General features: G+C 35.9%; 1 protein-coding gene across 3 annotated transcripts; it reads left to right on the forward strand.

Annotated features, from left to right (window-relative positions):
* Positions 1–1,085: 1,085 nt before the first annotated feature.
* LOC132633090 (uncharacterized) lies at positions 1,086–10,433 on the forward strand. 3 transcript variants are annotated; one of them, XM_060349304.1, is made up of 7 exons: positions 1,086–1,238; positions 2,655–3,962; positions 6,096–6,311; positions 6,888–6,962; positions 7,075–7,134; positions 7,285–7,509; positions 9,438–10,433. In XM_060349304.1, the coding sequence occupies exons 2-7, from the start codon at positions 2,669–2,671 to the stop codon at positions 9,659–9,661; spliced, it is 2,094 nt and encodes a 697-aa protein (XP_060205287.1). In that variant the 5' UTR covers positions 1,086–1,238; positions 2,655–2,668; the 3' UTR covers positions 9,662–10,433. The 3 variants fall into 3 exon arrangements, with proteins under 3 accessions (XP_060205287.1, XP_060205288.1, XP_060205289.1); XM_060349305.1 differs by having other exon boundaries at positions 9,441–10,433; XM_060349306.1 differs by lacking the exon at positions 9,438–10,433 and having other exon boundaries at positions 7,231–7,367.
* Positions 10,434–15,821: the final 5,388 nt, after the last annotated feature.

Here is a 15,821-nt window from a genome sequence, read left to right on the forward strand (position 1 = left end):
GTGTTTAAAAAATTCGAACCAACCCGATTCATGTACACCCCTATCAAATACGGATTAATTTGCCTTTTCCTCAGTTAGCTCATTTGAAAATTTGACTGAATTTAGATAACCCATATAGTCCAAATTGACTATTAACAAAACTTGAAAGGTTAATTTAGGTTTGGCTGGTTAGACATGATCATTGAAAAAAATAAAAAGAATTTTTTTTGTTCTTCGTTACATTTATTAATTGAATAAAATAAATTATAGACAAACAAACAAACAAGTGAAAAATAATTTTAAATTGGATGAATTGCTCGCTCATCTTCATTTAAATAAATTTGAAAAGATTATAATCTTTTTTTTGTGTGTGTGGAATACCCTTCAAAAGCACTTGTCTTTAATTTTTGCCCTCAAATTTGAAATCTTTAATATTTGCCTTTCGCCTCAAAACCCATGGGTTCCAGGTTCGAATCCCCGCTCAGTCAAATATTTTTAAAAAAAATCGCAAGACAGAAGTTTGTAGCAAAGTTAGGCCTATTCGGGCAAAGTTAAGGCAAACTTCTGCTTGAATAGGCCTAACTTTGCCCGAAAAGTTAGCCTTAAGTCAAATCTCTGCCTAAATAGGCTTAATTTTGCAACAAATTTCTGTCTTGTAATTTTTTTTTTTTAACTGAGTTGAGGTTCGAACCGAAACCTCGGGGTATTAGGCGAAGGGCAAACCAACAATTTGAGGGGTAAAAATTAAAGAGCAGTGCCATTGAAGGGGAATCGTGCAAATGACCCATTATAATCGAACTTAATTATCTTATCAACCATTTAAATTCGCTTAATTGTCCATTAGAGACTCCTAAACGGCTCTAGCCCTAGGTGCAGCGCGTTCTAAGTACGCCATGTTAATATTCGAATTTTCTAAAATTCCAAAACTGCCCTCAAAAAAGTCGAAAAGCCCACAGATAAAACGAGCGACTCAAACAGTGACACCCGTCAAAAATGGCACGTGATGTAGGAAGTTGAAGCCACAAAGTAAAGCTTTCGCAGTCTACGTGTCATAGAGCAAAAAGAACAACTGGTCCCACACCGAACTCTTTAAAAACTCTTAGTATTAGAGCCCTTATAAGCGCCAAAAAAACACACACATATATACATACAACATTTCCCTACCATACCACCACCACCACTCTCTCCCTCTAAAACCCCCTTTGTTTCTCTCTCTAAATTTTTTCATTTTTTGAAAAAAAATTGTCCGATCATAACTGGTACGAATTCTTCTAAACCCACGGGATAGTTCGTACAGATTTTAATCTTTATCTATGAGTTTAAATATCAACTTCTCGAATATTTTTTTTTTTTTTTGTTTTAATTTTTGATAATGAAAAAAATAAATTGGTCGGGATGATGGTGTAATTAATGTGGGGAGATTAGTGATCAATTTTGATGGTATAAACACAGTAATACTGTTTGGATTGTTAGAGTGTTTGTTATTTTTCCATTAAATGTGCACTTCCGTTATTGGATTCTTGTAATAATATCACAAAGAGGAATTTATTGGGTATCCGTTTTCCTCCATTTTCTAGGTTTTACTGTTGTTGAGTGCGGTAAAATGGCATTTAGGGCTTGTAACGCTCAAGAGTAGGCAATAGAGTGTTGTGCTTACTGGGTAGAAATTGTTCTGCTATCTCTCTGTATGTCGGTTTGATTTTCGTTGTTTTTAGTTTTTGTTATTTGGGCTTTTGATGATGTTCTGGTGCTTCTTGATTTGTATTTGTTTTTTTCCCTGGGGTGTGATCACATTTTGTCTAGTCTACTGCTCTAAGTTGTTAACCTTTAATTTCCATGATTGACATACCGAAAGCGTATATCTCAATTTGGAATAGCGATCACTCTTGTGGGTATGTTGTTGTTGTTGAATCACGATCAATCAAACAAGTATATGAAGGGAGCCTTAATAGGTCTTGATTAATGAAAATGGAGCAAAGAATTTGGCTGTCTTTATTCTTTGGCTTCTCTTGATTATTTTGTGAATTGCATCCCCTTTTGCAGCCTTTCATATGGAAATGTGTGATTTAATTTGATTTTTTTTTGCCTGTTCATCTTGTTTTAATGGTGTGGCAATCTGGTGAAAATGTGATTGTTCCTATCCTTATTAGCAGTGGAATCTAGAAGGTTAAAAGTTATTGTGGTTAAACTTGCTTTCCTTGAGAATTTCGTGATAGTGTCACCTATTTGTCTTTCAACTGTGATGTAACTGCATTACTTTGCTTTTGTTGAAGCTGTTTCATTTGGTTTATTGTTGAGCCAACTGGTAGCAAATGATTAGTTTTATCCTTTTGCAATGGAAGGAAATGACTCTTCTAAAATGGTCAGAACTCAGAATCATGATGTTCGCTTTCTATCTAAATACTCTATGTTCTTTGAAACCAAGGTGGATCACTCCCCCACCCAATGGTGTGTTTAACACTTTATAACTGGCTCATCTCTAGAATAGTTAGGAAGATTTTATTTTGTTCTATGTGCAATTACAACATCAGCTTCGGTCATTAAGAGACTGGAGGAGCACTTAAGTATAATTATACTATGCTTTTCTTTCTGTTGGTCATCTCCTCTAGTTTATGAAGTAGATATCTTTATGTGAATGGGAGTAGTCAAGCTTACCTTTTGATTTAATTGATCAGGATTAAGCTATTCAATGGGGCGTGATAAACCAGAGGACCTACCAGACCCTACTTCATTTCACGCTTTTGATGATCTTTCCCTCAGCATCCGACAAAGTGGAGCTGTTGATTATAACGGTGTTGTCCAAGGTGGGTTCAGTTCAGGGGCTAATGTCGCATCCTCCCCTTTCGTATCTCTGCCTGCCGTCCGTCCTCTTCCAGGAAATGTTAATAAGCTGAACAACTTTGAGATGGTCGATTTGAAGAATATCAATACCTTGCATCATCAACATCTTGAACCGAATTTGATGAATGTCAGAAATATTGCACCCAGCTTTCCCTCAGAAATGCCACATTGCATAGGAAATGGTGCAGAGATAAACCATTTGAATATGAATAACAACATGCCGGCCTCAGATAATCTCATGAATGAAGGTGTCTTGTTCAAGGGAATCCAGAATCCTGGGGCGAGCATGAATTTTATGCCTATGCAAAGCAGTGGAGCTGGATGTTTTGAAAAGGCTGGGAAAGCAAGAGGTATTAGTCAAAATAGCTTGCAGGCAAGTGGAAGTCCTTTTGACATTGGGTATAGCATGCAGAATACTAAAAGCATTGCCGGAATAGGAATTCATAATGATGCCAGGGTCAATCCTGTTCCTTTCCCTTCACCAGAGAACATTGATGGTAGTTTTCTGACCCTTGGAGTAGGAAGTAACATAGAGGATAGATCAAACCTTAAATTCAACAGCAAAGAGGTCAGGAGCAGACTGGAGGAATCTGTTTTGCCACAAAGTAACAATTCTCATGCCCAACAGATGAGAAGAAATTTCCCAAGTTTAATTAATGGTGGTCCTGGGGGTATTACAAATTTTCAGCGTGATAGTGGTGGTTTGCCAAATTCAGCCAGGAATTCGAGTGTTTCAACCTGCCCTTTAAACAATGATGAAATTGTGCTTCCTCCAGGCTCTAGAATCAGTGCACCTCCATTTATGTATGTAACACCAGATGCGCGACTCAACTCATCTAACACCAGAAATTTAGGTGCTGTTGGTAAAGCTGATCGAAGACTCTCTGAACCTGATCCTCTCAAGTATGCCCAAGGTGGTTTGCCTCCTCATCCATTGCCATTTAGCAGCAATTCAACTTTACCCCCTCATCTTCGATTTGGTAGAATGGAAGCAATTCAATCTGCTCAACCTGTTGGGGTAACAGCTCAACCAACTCTTATGCAGCAGAGCAACCTATACACAAACATTCCCAGGAATCAATCTTCCATGGTGTCTCCTATTCTCAGTCATGGCGGCGGCAGAGTGAGGCAAGACCATTTAGGTGTGTTTATGAACTTCTTTTTCTGTTTCCTGAATCTAACAGTTATCGATTTATCCATTTTGTACTTGAACACTAGCTTATACTGATTCTTATGATTGGATTTCTTGATCCTTTTTTTACCTAGTAGAATATGACCATTATTGAAGAGAACGACCTCTTCTTTCAAAGATGGTCACTTTTAATTTCAGCAAGGAGTTTTAGTGTATGTGCGTGGCTACTGAAATAACTGTTTTGTCAAAAATCAGAACTGATTTTTTCTGCTTACTGTATCAGAATTCCAATAATATTGCTGAGTCTAATAGGCTCAGCTTGTTACTTTTCTTGCCATATATGTTCTGAGTTGGCAACTTCCAGGATAGTCCTGGTAAATGTTTGGACCCTTTTTTTTTTTGAGAAGGAAATGTTTGGACCCTTAATCAAACAAACATGACTATGAAGAGTCTATATACCTCATTTTAAAGAAAGTTTGCAAATGAATTTGACTTGACCGTCATTATCAAAAAAAGAAAATGAAATTGATTTGACTGATAACATTAGCTTCTTTGAATGGGAAAACACTCTCGTCTTCCAACGGAAGTTATAGTTCTTTTAAGTCGCATTTGCAGACATCTTGATAAATGAAGAGGAAATATCTTAGTGATGCAGTGTGAACAAAATGTTATGAGAAATGGGAACAGTGTGTAAAGAAATAAAGGATCTAGTGGAAGCTCTAGGAACAAGGCCATATTTCAAGTCTTATCAGTGTGTGGCCTGTGTTTGCATAGGTTGTTTGTGCCACATGAGGTGTTTGCTCCGTGAAATGATGCTGTCTTCTAACTTGTAAAATAATCGTCTTAAACAACTTTAGTGCTGAATGCCATCGAATATTTCTGGATTGAAATTATTCCGTGCCTAAAAGTGAAGTACGTGAATCTTCTCCAGAAGTAGATCCAGAACCTACACTGGCAGAATCTACAAGTGCGAGATTATTTTTTTAAGTCTCTTCAAGAAAGAGGTATAGGATGAGACTAGCATACAGGCACTGTTTGCCTTATATCTCCATAAAAGCTTATGTCATCTTTGGAACAGGGAAATGGGTGTGCAGAGGTTTTACCACTATACTAGAATAGTAGAATCTTCTTACAAAGTTGTTGAACTTTTAAAATGTGAGAATTATCTTAATTTGGGTTTGCATGTCCATGAAAATAACCATCTTCATTGGGCAACTCAAGCAGTTGATGGCTTTCCATTGTTAACAAGTACTGAACTGCACTCACTTTGCAGTTCAGTACTAGTTTCAAAACAAGTACTGAACTGCAAAGTGAGTGCACTTGTTCTGCTTATTTTACATTTTCATGCAGAATTATATAGAAAGTAGTAGCTCTAATGAGAACTCTTCCTTATGCGTGTTTTCCCCTGTGCATTTATCCTTTGGAGAGTCTTTGACTTTTCATCTTTTTGGAGGTGTCGGGGGGGGGGGGGGGTTCTATAAGGGTGTAGAACTCAACCAAATAGTAGTATTCTGGTCAGGGAGTGTGAGCAGTGATATGTTTGGATAAGGTATGTATCCCTAGTGGACAACCGGAAAAACAAGGTTCCTAGCTGCTCAAAAATTGAAGACACTTTTTTCCCTTTTCTATATGTTGGAATATGGAACTTGCTAAATATAAAAGAGGCGTTCTTTTTTAAGCAAACTAAAATGAAAGTAAAACACATAAATCGAAATAGATGTTGTATTCTACTTTTTCTATGGCAGTGGGGGTAGACGAAGTTGTAATTGTGCGCTCGATATCTTGGTTGTCTTGTCAGTTGACAGAGTACTACGTTTCAGAGAGTTATGTATATGAGTTGTTAAAATGGTTGATCTGATGTTTTGACAAATTATAGGCCTGTAAGGTCATAAAGTTGGTCTGCCTAAACATGACTCTACAACCACTTTTTTTCATGACCAGGAAGAGAGGATGTGAGCTATAAACATGTGAGTTTGATTAGGTGTTCTTCTTTTTCGTGTCACCCTACATGCATGGCTATTTGAGTTTCTCTTATATATTTTTCTCTTGTCCTCATGGATTCTATAACTTGCCTCTTAGTCTACTTCAGCTGCCTTGTTGACTTAGTGTGGTGCCTAACTCTGCTTTAATCAAATTTCTCCAGGCCAGCAATCTTTTGTTAATGTTCCGCATCCTTGTGGGAATAACTTATTTCCTGAAGGAGTGGGAGCTCAAATTGCGGGATGGAGTGGCATCCAACCTACCCCTGGCAATCAATTTCCTAAGAGGCTAGGTGTCCAGCTTAATGACGGGGCTATTTCTCAAGCTACTCGAGAAGTTGTTCTTCCTGAGATGGGAAGCATCCAGCAAATTAGACGGGGTAAATCATGTTGGAACTATTTTAGCATGCATTTGTATTTTCAATGAAGAGGGTATCTCATCATTTTTAAAAATGCAATTATAGGATGAAAAAAGAAGCCGAAAAAATAGTTTACCTTTCCAAAAAAAAAAGAGGAGCCAGAAATATATATGATATCCTTAGTCAGGCACTGTAAAGTGAAGTGCAATGGTCTCTGATTTAGCTAAGAAAATAAAGTGCAAGATGATAATTAGAATGAGGATGATGGTTATGTCCATCAGTCAAAGTGGTTGACTTCATCTATACCTATTTGGACTTTCGGAAATAGTGTGGCATATTATGCTGCGTTACATGGATCTTGATATGCTTTGACTGACCCATGTAGAACGGGTTTAGGTATTCCGTGTGGACTCTTCAGAGTACACTAGAAAAGGATGCACCTGTTCCAGATACTTCCACTATCCCATACTGGATACGTACTCTTGAACGAATCCACGTAACTCAGAGATTTGAACATTGCGGAGCTTGAGTTCACATTGTACTTTTTGTTTGGTGCTTTTCTCATTTTTTGTTTTCTGCTTTGGCGACCATTTGTAGGTAATTCGTATCAGTCTCAAGATCATGGACCTAAAATGCACCCCACTGCTCGTCTTCACCCTCCTTTGGCTATGGGTATCTACTAACTTTGTTCATATCAGATAAATGCTCCATTTGGCTTTTGTATGTATGTGAAGTAATCTGACCTCCACGTAATATCTGAAGAGATTGTTCTGATGTCATCTAGGTCGGCATCAGGGTGGTTCACCAGCCAATTATAATGTTAGTGGACTCCCGTATCATGCTGGTATGCCATGAAAACCCAATATAAGGAACTCTCTAGCATTGGTTATTTCATTGACAATATCTATCTTTTGCATTTTTGGTGGCATGCACATTTTAGAACCAAAACGTGCTGATTCCTGATTTGTGCTCTCATTACATTTGCTACACCAAGGTCAAGGCGTTCCAATTTCAAAGGTTGATGTGACCCCTCAGGCTTCATATATTCCTGGCCACACTTCCCTTAAAAGAAGAGCAGTTGGAGCCCCTCCAACTGCTCCGACGTGTCAGCGAAGGAGAACATTGACTCAACACAATCAACAGCTGATAGCACATCTGAGGCAGAACACTAATGCTCCAGTTCCTGCGTCTTCTCCTTCTCCCCGTGTAAAGTCGCAAGGTATGTCAAGCTATGTCACATGCTTCTATGTTTTGTATTTTTGTAATGTAGTTTGTTAGTATTTGATCTACAAGATACTGTTTCTGGTTCTTTCCCTTGTCACGTGGTTTGTTTTATAAGTCTTGGAAATAGTATGCAATCTGTTTCTCCACCACGGATATATACACAACTTGATTGTTTGTTAGCGTTTCCGTGAGTTCATCGGAGAAAGTCTGTGTTTTTGCCTCTTGCTCTGACTTTATCACTCATCTAGCTGCATTATATGTGTCAAAATCCTGCATCACTATTGTGTTTCTATTTCTTGTGGCATCTGTATCGCAACAATTTACAAGTTTTGACACCATAGATGTGACTAGAGACAAAAAATTACAAGAGACTTTTGAGTCTTTTAATTAAGTGTCTAAGACTCTTAAGTCTTAAGAAATGGGAAGGATGGAAAGGAGGTCTCTTTTTTACTTAGTGTTAATGGCACATTTTTTTAGAACCCCAATGTTTTCTTATTCACACAAATCCCCCACTCTTCCCCGTCCCTCTCCCCTCTGCCCCATCCTCCGGCGCGCCGCCTCCTCCTCTTCCTTCCCCTCCAATCAACTAATGGATGTTTAAATGTTTCCGGGTTGTTTAAACAATTCTCAGGATATCTAAACAACTTCCTGGATTTTGAACTAAACAACCTGAAATTGTTCTCAAGCTGTTTAAATAATTCTTGGTTGTTTTGGATGGACTGCATAATCCCCTCTAGTGTTACAAATCTTTTTTCACAAATCTTCATAAGAGATACAAAAACAGGAAGGAGAAAATGAAGAAATTGCTGAGAAGATAAAGGAAGAAGAGGATGAACAAAGAGAGGAGGAAGGAGAAGATAGAATGAGAGAAGAGAAGGAACCCAAAATTTGAAATTTCAATATATGAAAACGGGTTATATGAAATTTTCGGATATTTTAATACTTAGCCCCAATAATTTAAAAATTATCCCCAACTCAATTATCTTTGACTTAGTCAAACATCCTTTATTCAACACTCTCAAGAGGTCTTTTGCCCAATTCTCCTCATCTGTCTAGGACATAAGTTACATGGACAGCCAGGTGCAGGTATACAGTACAGTACACATACTTATATGTTGGATTTGTCATCTAAATTATAGGATTCGGGATATGGATGGTTACAAATGCTGAGATACACTGATAAATGTACCGTATGATATATATTTTAGTAGTTGAATTGAGAAGTCACTAAACCAAAACAAATGGGGAGTTTTCTTGTACTTTATGTGAATTATATTATTACACAGACATACACCCAAAAGGTGACCAAAAAATCAACCTATGTTTCTCCATCATAGCTGTGCACCCTGCTGAGTTGAGCGAATATGGTGGGTATGCAGGTGCATCAAGGATGTCAACTTAGCTCTGTTACGTGTTGAGTGTTTTATATACTCCATCTATTTTCATGGAGCGTGCGATTCAGTTGTGATATATTGGTAATGGTATAAATAACTCAGAACCGCATCTTCTCTTCTTTTATGATTTACCAATCCGGCTTTTCAGCCACATCTTCTCCTCACAATTTTTACTGAAAGTTTGTAGTAGAACCAGCCAATTGTGGACAGCCATACTCTCAGTCACTTGCCCTCTTCATTTGTTTCTTCTTTTATTTGTAACCGTAGCTAAATTTATTTCATGAAAGACGGTAGTGCATCAGTACAAAAAATCTGGAATTGGACCCCTTACAACTGGAAGGGAATCTAAGAACTCCAGCATAATATCAGTATCTCAGAAGGGCATTACACAGAGTCATAAGAGCGAATACATCTTTTTTGTTGTTGTTGTTTGTATTTCTTTGTGAAAATAGCGATAATGTACTCATTTTACCGCTAAATATTACTGTTGAAACAACATTGTAATAATGTAGAGTTGGAATCTTTTCAGCAGGTTCGGAGGAATCACCTCAACCCATTGGAGAGAAGTGCTTGTTGTGCAAGAGGGATGTGGCATTCAATCCTGAAGGCCCTATTTCTCGACCTGCTATTCCACCAGCCGTTGCTGTTCTTCCCTGTGGGCATGTATTTCATGACCACTGCCTGCAGCTTATCACACCAAAAGACCAGTCAGAAAATCCTCCTTGCATACCTTGCGCTTTAGGTGAAACATGATGTGATCATTTTACTCAAATTGTTTTGGACGGGGGCTTAAATTTTGTAATTTTGGCATTGCAAACGAGAATGGAAGGGCTCCCAGCTTCTTTTTGTAAAGGATTAGGGTATAGTTCATCGAACTGTACATATAGGTGGGGTGAGAATCGGGCCCCATGGGTAGAGATTAGCCCATTATGTAAAGTTACATAGAAACTCAGCTTTTTGACCCCTGGAAAGAAAAAAATATTAAACTGGAAACTTACAAGTTACAGCTGATCTTTTAAACATGACTGCGAGGATCGGGTTATATATGGGAGGAATATGATCCCCTGTGCATCTGTTGATACATATACCTTCGGTTTCATTGCTGATAATTTTTTTGAATGGTACAAATATTGTATCCGTCATGTCTCTTTTCTTCATTTTATCATTTCTTTCTTTTCCGTTGGCTGGGAGTGTCTTAAAATAGTAAGTTACGGTGTGATGGGTACCAAGAGTCTTGCACCTTGTCAGGCTGTAAAACTCCTCTTAAGTTTCAGTCTACGTCGGAATTTTGCTACTGTTATTAGTAGAAATCATATCTGATTCTTTCCTCCTGTGTTTTTGCGGCTGTGATTTCTAAATGGTGTACCCAAGGACAGCTCGGTGCACAAAGTATTTTGTCACCTGAGGCCCATAAAAGGATTGTATTTCAAGGGGGTGTGATATAGGTATATGTAGGTAGCTAGCCTACCTAAATCTCGTTATTGATTACATGGTATGAATTTGTGATCATATAACTTTACTATTACTTAAAGGCTTCTCTTTTAGATCGGAGATAGTGTGGTCCGGCATCTTACATTTTGTCAATCTTCAACCATGAGAAAATTGTTAAATTGTTCAGAGAGATAATGTGGTCCGGGGCGCATTTTTTGGTACTCTTCTACAATCTCAGACAATAGATCTCAGACGAGGTCGAGATTGTTCAATTTAGGAGTCCAAGTTCTCTTCAACACCCTCCATACACAATCCCAATTAAGCAAAGATAACAAGAAGGCCCAAGACCAATCCATCATCTTGGGCCTAAAGGAGTCCACAACGACCAGTCCGTCCCAAGCATGGAGAGTCATTTAATGAAGTTTTTGCACGGATTGACCTTCAAACATATTGGTCTTTAATTTTTGCTTCTGCCGCTTATTAAATGAAATTTTTTAGATCTGCTTCGCTCAACATAAGTTCCGTAACATTTTTATCTTCAAAAACTGAGCTTTTGTTTCACTTGGTACAAGTTTTGTAGGAATTAAGCCATGCGGCATAAGTCATGGAGCATTTTTAGATTATGTTGAGTATTGAAACTTTTACCTTTTCTGACATAACTCGTGCAGAACTATGATGCATATGCCTGAGCTAAATAAACTTTGCCGAGCTAAATCTAAACCATACTGCGCCTAAACCGGTGAAGACCAAAAATTAAAGATCACCACGAAATAGGACATTTGTGCGATTGACCCTCATTTAGTTGCTCGATTTGTCCTTCAAATAGGCTGGTCTTTAATTTTTGTCTTTCAAAATCGAGCTCACGTCTAGGGGCCATAAAATCTTTAAAAGTGCGGGACATACTTTGTGAGATATTATCAGGGGCGGACCCACGTGGTGCCAAGTGGATTCAATTGAACCCACTTGGTCTGTAATTTACTGTTTAGGTAAGGAAAATCATCATTACATTTTAATATATGAAACCTTTTGAATCCACTTAACACAAAGCTTGGCTCTAGCGCAGCGATCAAGTGGGTTCAATTACACCTTCAGAATGCGGGATCGAACCTTTTTAGACACTCTGCATGCTTTGTTACTTTTGGCCAATTTTCCTGCCATGCTACAAAGAACAAAGTATTGGCCAACAAAAGTCAGTTAATGTTGATTGGTAGTCAACTAGCTAGCCTTTATATTGTCTTTCTTTTTTCCTATGTCACCTTTTATATTTTGTTTTCTTACCCAAATTCAATAAAAAATAAAATCTATTTTACCTTAAAGAAATTAAAATGTTATAAAATGAATTTTGATACTCTCTTTTATAGTTTTTTTTTTTGCTAAAAGATGCAACTATATTTGTTGAAATTATATATAGTTTATTTTAATATAGTTAATCAGTTTATATTAGTTTTTTAGTTTACAACTTTTTTTGTATCGTCTTTTATTCGTAAATAACAAAATTGGTCATTATGAATGAATTTTGTTAAATTGAATAGAGTTAATAGATTTTTTAATTCTTGTTGAAGTAAAACTCTTTTAATTAGATAGTTTTTCTTGAAAAAAAAAAAAAGTTATAGGTTCTTTGTAAATTTTTTTTTTCTCAAGTTGTTTTAAAAAAAATTGAGGGTTGAGTTTAAAATAAGTCTATTTTGAGATTACATTATTAACAAAAAAAAAGGGTGGGGGGAGGGTGGGGGGGGGGGGGGGTGGAGATTGTTCTGCTTAATGCTGCTTAAACTATTGGTTATCACCAGGATCCTCATTTATTACGTCGTAATTGAACCCGCTTGTGTAAAATCTTGGGTCCGCCACTGAATATTATGATGCGAAAATATAATTTTATGCGCGTAAAAAAAAAGAGTTTTTGTTTGGGTTAAAATTAAAAACCAACACGAAATAGAGCCAAAAGTGCAAATGGCCCATGGAGAGTAGACTGCCGGTTAAGCCTGCCAACCGGTTGGACTCGGCCGGAATCGGAAACCGGTTAGAAAACTGGCGGGTTTCCGGTCAAAACCCGGAACCGTCCACCGGTTAACCAGGTGGAAATGTGGAAATCGGATTCGGCCGGTTAAACCGTAAAAAATGTTTTTTTTTCTTAAGTATATGTATATTATAGTATTTCTTAGTATATAGTAGGTATATTTATATATGTTATATAAGTTTATAACTAAAGTTTATATATTTACTAACTAAAAACTTATGAATATTATAAAATTTTAGATTGTTTTTTTTTTCTAAGGTTATAACTTTCTATTTTATAACTCAAGGTCAAGTATATGTATATTATATAAATATACTTATATATATATACACTATGTTTAAGTTATTTCTAAGTTTATAAGTTAAGTTACTATATAACTTAAGTTTTTTTTCTCTAAGTTTATAAATTTCTATTTTATAACTCAAGTATGTGTATATTATAAGTAACTAAGCATATAAGTTAAGTTTTTTCTAAGTTTATAACTTAAGTATATTTATACTAGATATACCTAAAATATACTAAGAATATACTTATAATATAAATATACTTAAGTTATAAAATAGAAATTTATAAACTTAGAAAAAACTTAACTTATATGCTTAGCTACTTATAATACATACATACATACATACATACATATATATATATATATATGTGTGTGTGTGTGTGTGTTTAAGTTATATGTATTATAACTTAAGTTATTTTTTCCAAGTATATAACTTTCTATTTTTTAATTTAAGTAGATGCATATTATAAGTATATTCTTAGTATATTTTAGGTATATTCCTAACTTAATATAAGTAAGAATATGAACACAAGTAAATAGAAGAAAACTCAATGAGCCATATATTTTATTCATTAATGGATAACATTTATTTGCAAGTTGTAGTTTTTTTTAACTTGCAAATAATACATGAGTTGCAAAAAAGTAGTACAAGAATAAAATCAAAAAGTTTGAATCATTTCGCTAATCTCTGCAATATTAAATTCGGTCATTGAGATATCTTCAAAGTCTTCCATTTGGTCTACTCCACTTGATATCAAATCTTGAATCTCTTCCTCTTCGCCTTCCACCGCTCCTAAGTTTTGGTTGCGTCGCTCCGATCTAATCCAATCGCGAATGCAAACTAGTTTGCAAGCTAAATCCGGTTAATGAGTGTCTATGGTCTCCAATTTGTTGTCTTCCTTGGCTAAATGTACTTTCCGAAGCCACGGTTAATATTTGAACCGTAAGGATATCTCGAGCCATTATTGAAAGTATCAGATGACTCGCCTTGTATTTCTTCCACCATGCTAAGACGTCCAAATCATCTAGTTGGTTGATATCCACATTTGGCTGCATCAAATAAAGGTGATATTCATCAAAGTTTGCATTATGAGAAGAAGTTGGATGTGAATGTAAAACTTTTAGCATCGACAAACCCGACAAGCCCTTTTTGCTACTTTGAGAAGTACTAGGGCGTGGAGCAATGGGTGTAGCACTTTCTTCCAAAGTAGAATAATGAGTAAAAGCTTTTCTAAACTCGGCATCAATCGCGAGCTCGGAGTCAATTAAAGATGGTTTAACTCCCTCGGAAATTTCTAAATATTTATAAATTTGTCTAACCAATCCTCTAGTGTAAGATATTTTCAAACAAGGATTTAAAAGAGAACCCAATATAAATAAAGTTGGGAAAGGAAAAAAATACTTCTTAAATTTTGCTGTCATAGAAAAAATAGCCGCTTGATAACCGGATTTATCTTTATACTCATATAAAACTATTTCCGTTAAGTAAGCCAAAATTTCGATTACCTTGGGATAGAATTGTCTAGAAAAATCAAGAGTTGCATTATAAAATTTTTGTAAAAGTTCAATACATTCCTTAGCATCTTCCCAATCGTTATTATTTATCCACTCATCACTTTTCGTATTGTGATGGTTGTGAACTTGTTGTATGGGAATCCTATAATCATATGCTTGTTGTAACATAATGTAAGTGTAGTTCCACCTAGTGTCAACTTCTACTTGAATTTTCCTAGGTCTAAGGTTATTTTACAAACAAGAATTCTTAAAATCTCTCATTTTTTGCTTATTAGCATTACTAAAAAGAAAAGCAACCGCATTTCTAACCCTTTGAATAGAATCTTCAAAATAGTCAAGAGCATCTCTAACAATCAAGTTTAAAATGTGACAACTACATCTCACATGAAAAATATTTTCTAGCGGAGGGTTTAATTCCCTTTTTAAAAGACCAACCGCCATTGTATTATTAGAAGCATTATCTAAAGCAATAAAAAGTGTTTTTCTATAAATGTTAAAAAAATTCATAATAGTTGACATTGAATCGGCTAAAAATTTTCCGTCATGACGACCTTTCCCTTCATTATATAAAAATATAAATCTTTTTTTGCATCACCCAATTATCATCAACCCAATTACATGTAATAGCAAAAAAATCTAACTTGTTAAGACTAAGACCAATATCGGCGGTAAGAGAAACACTACAATTTAAAGAATTAAATACATGACACAAATAAAATCTATTTTTTTTTTTATATAAATCAATAATATCCTATCTACAAGTACTTCTAGGAATACCCTCAAACAACGGATTATAACAACGTTGAATATAAGTAACAAAACCCAAACCCGAAAGAAAGGAAAATGGCAGATCATCAAAAACAACCATTTTAGCTATTTCTATACGATCTTTTTTCCTGTCATAGCTAAAACTTTTACCGTTCGTGGGTCTATTGTTTGTTGAATACCCCCCACATTTGAACCCGTTTGCTCGCCCCAAACATTCTTATGTCTAGTTCTCATATGACCCGTTAGTGAACCCGTTCCACCATTCTTACTAGTTTGTTGCTTGAAAGCAAATTCTTTTCCACATATATTACATATAGCTAATTTTCTTTCATTATATTTAGTTATAAATTTCCAAATTCTAGCGGTTGGCTTACGAGATTTTGGCGGTTTGTCTTGTGTATGTGATTGTGCAGGATGTGTATCTCCTATAGGATTTTCGGGGGCTTGTGTTTCATCATCATCATCAATTTCATTAAAAGTGCCTGTATGGTGTTCCATTACTTCATAATCTAAAAGTAGATTATTTCCACTAATATTAATACCTAAATTAGGTGTTTCGTTCACAAATGTTTCCTCTATAAACCCATCCCTACCACTACCACTATCACCGCCACCACGTCTCACTCTCTTCGACAATATTAAATAGCAATAATTTAAATCACACGCAAATAAATCACAAGAAAATAAATTGCAACAAATTAAATTGCGGAAAATAAAGATAGAGTTGTAACGAAGGTACCAAATTGCCGGACCAATTTCCACCAAAGTGAAGGCTACTAGAATTGCAAATCCACCAAAGCTTTGGAGCTATTTCAGATTGTTGCAAAATCACCAACTCCACCAACAATTTTTTTTTTTTATAATTGCAAAATATAAAATTGAAACTAGAATAAAAA

Source organism: Lycium barbarum, chromosome 3, assembly GCF_019175385.1.
Source record: "Lycium barbarum isolate Lr01 chromosome 3, ASM1917538v2, whole genome shotgun sequence".
NCBI lineage: Eukaryota > Viridiplantae > Streptophyta > Magnoliopsida > Solanales > Solanaceae > Lycium > Lycium barbarum.

Coding starts and splice junctions, on each gene's coding strand:
- LOC132633090 (XM_060349304.1), top strand. CDS start 2,669: ATGGGGCGTGATAAACCAGAGGACCTACCAGACCCTACTTCATTTCAC. Junction 3,963..6,095: donor AGTGAGGCAAGACCATTTAG/GTGTGTTTATGA, acceptor AAATTTCTCCAG/GCCAGCAATCTTTTGTTAAT. Junction 6,312..6,887: donor CATCCAGCAAATTAGACGGG/GTAAATCATGTT, acceptor GACCATTTGTAG/GTAATTCGTATCAGTCTCAA.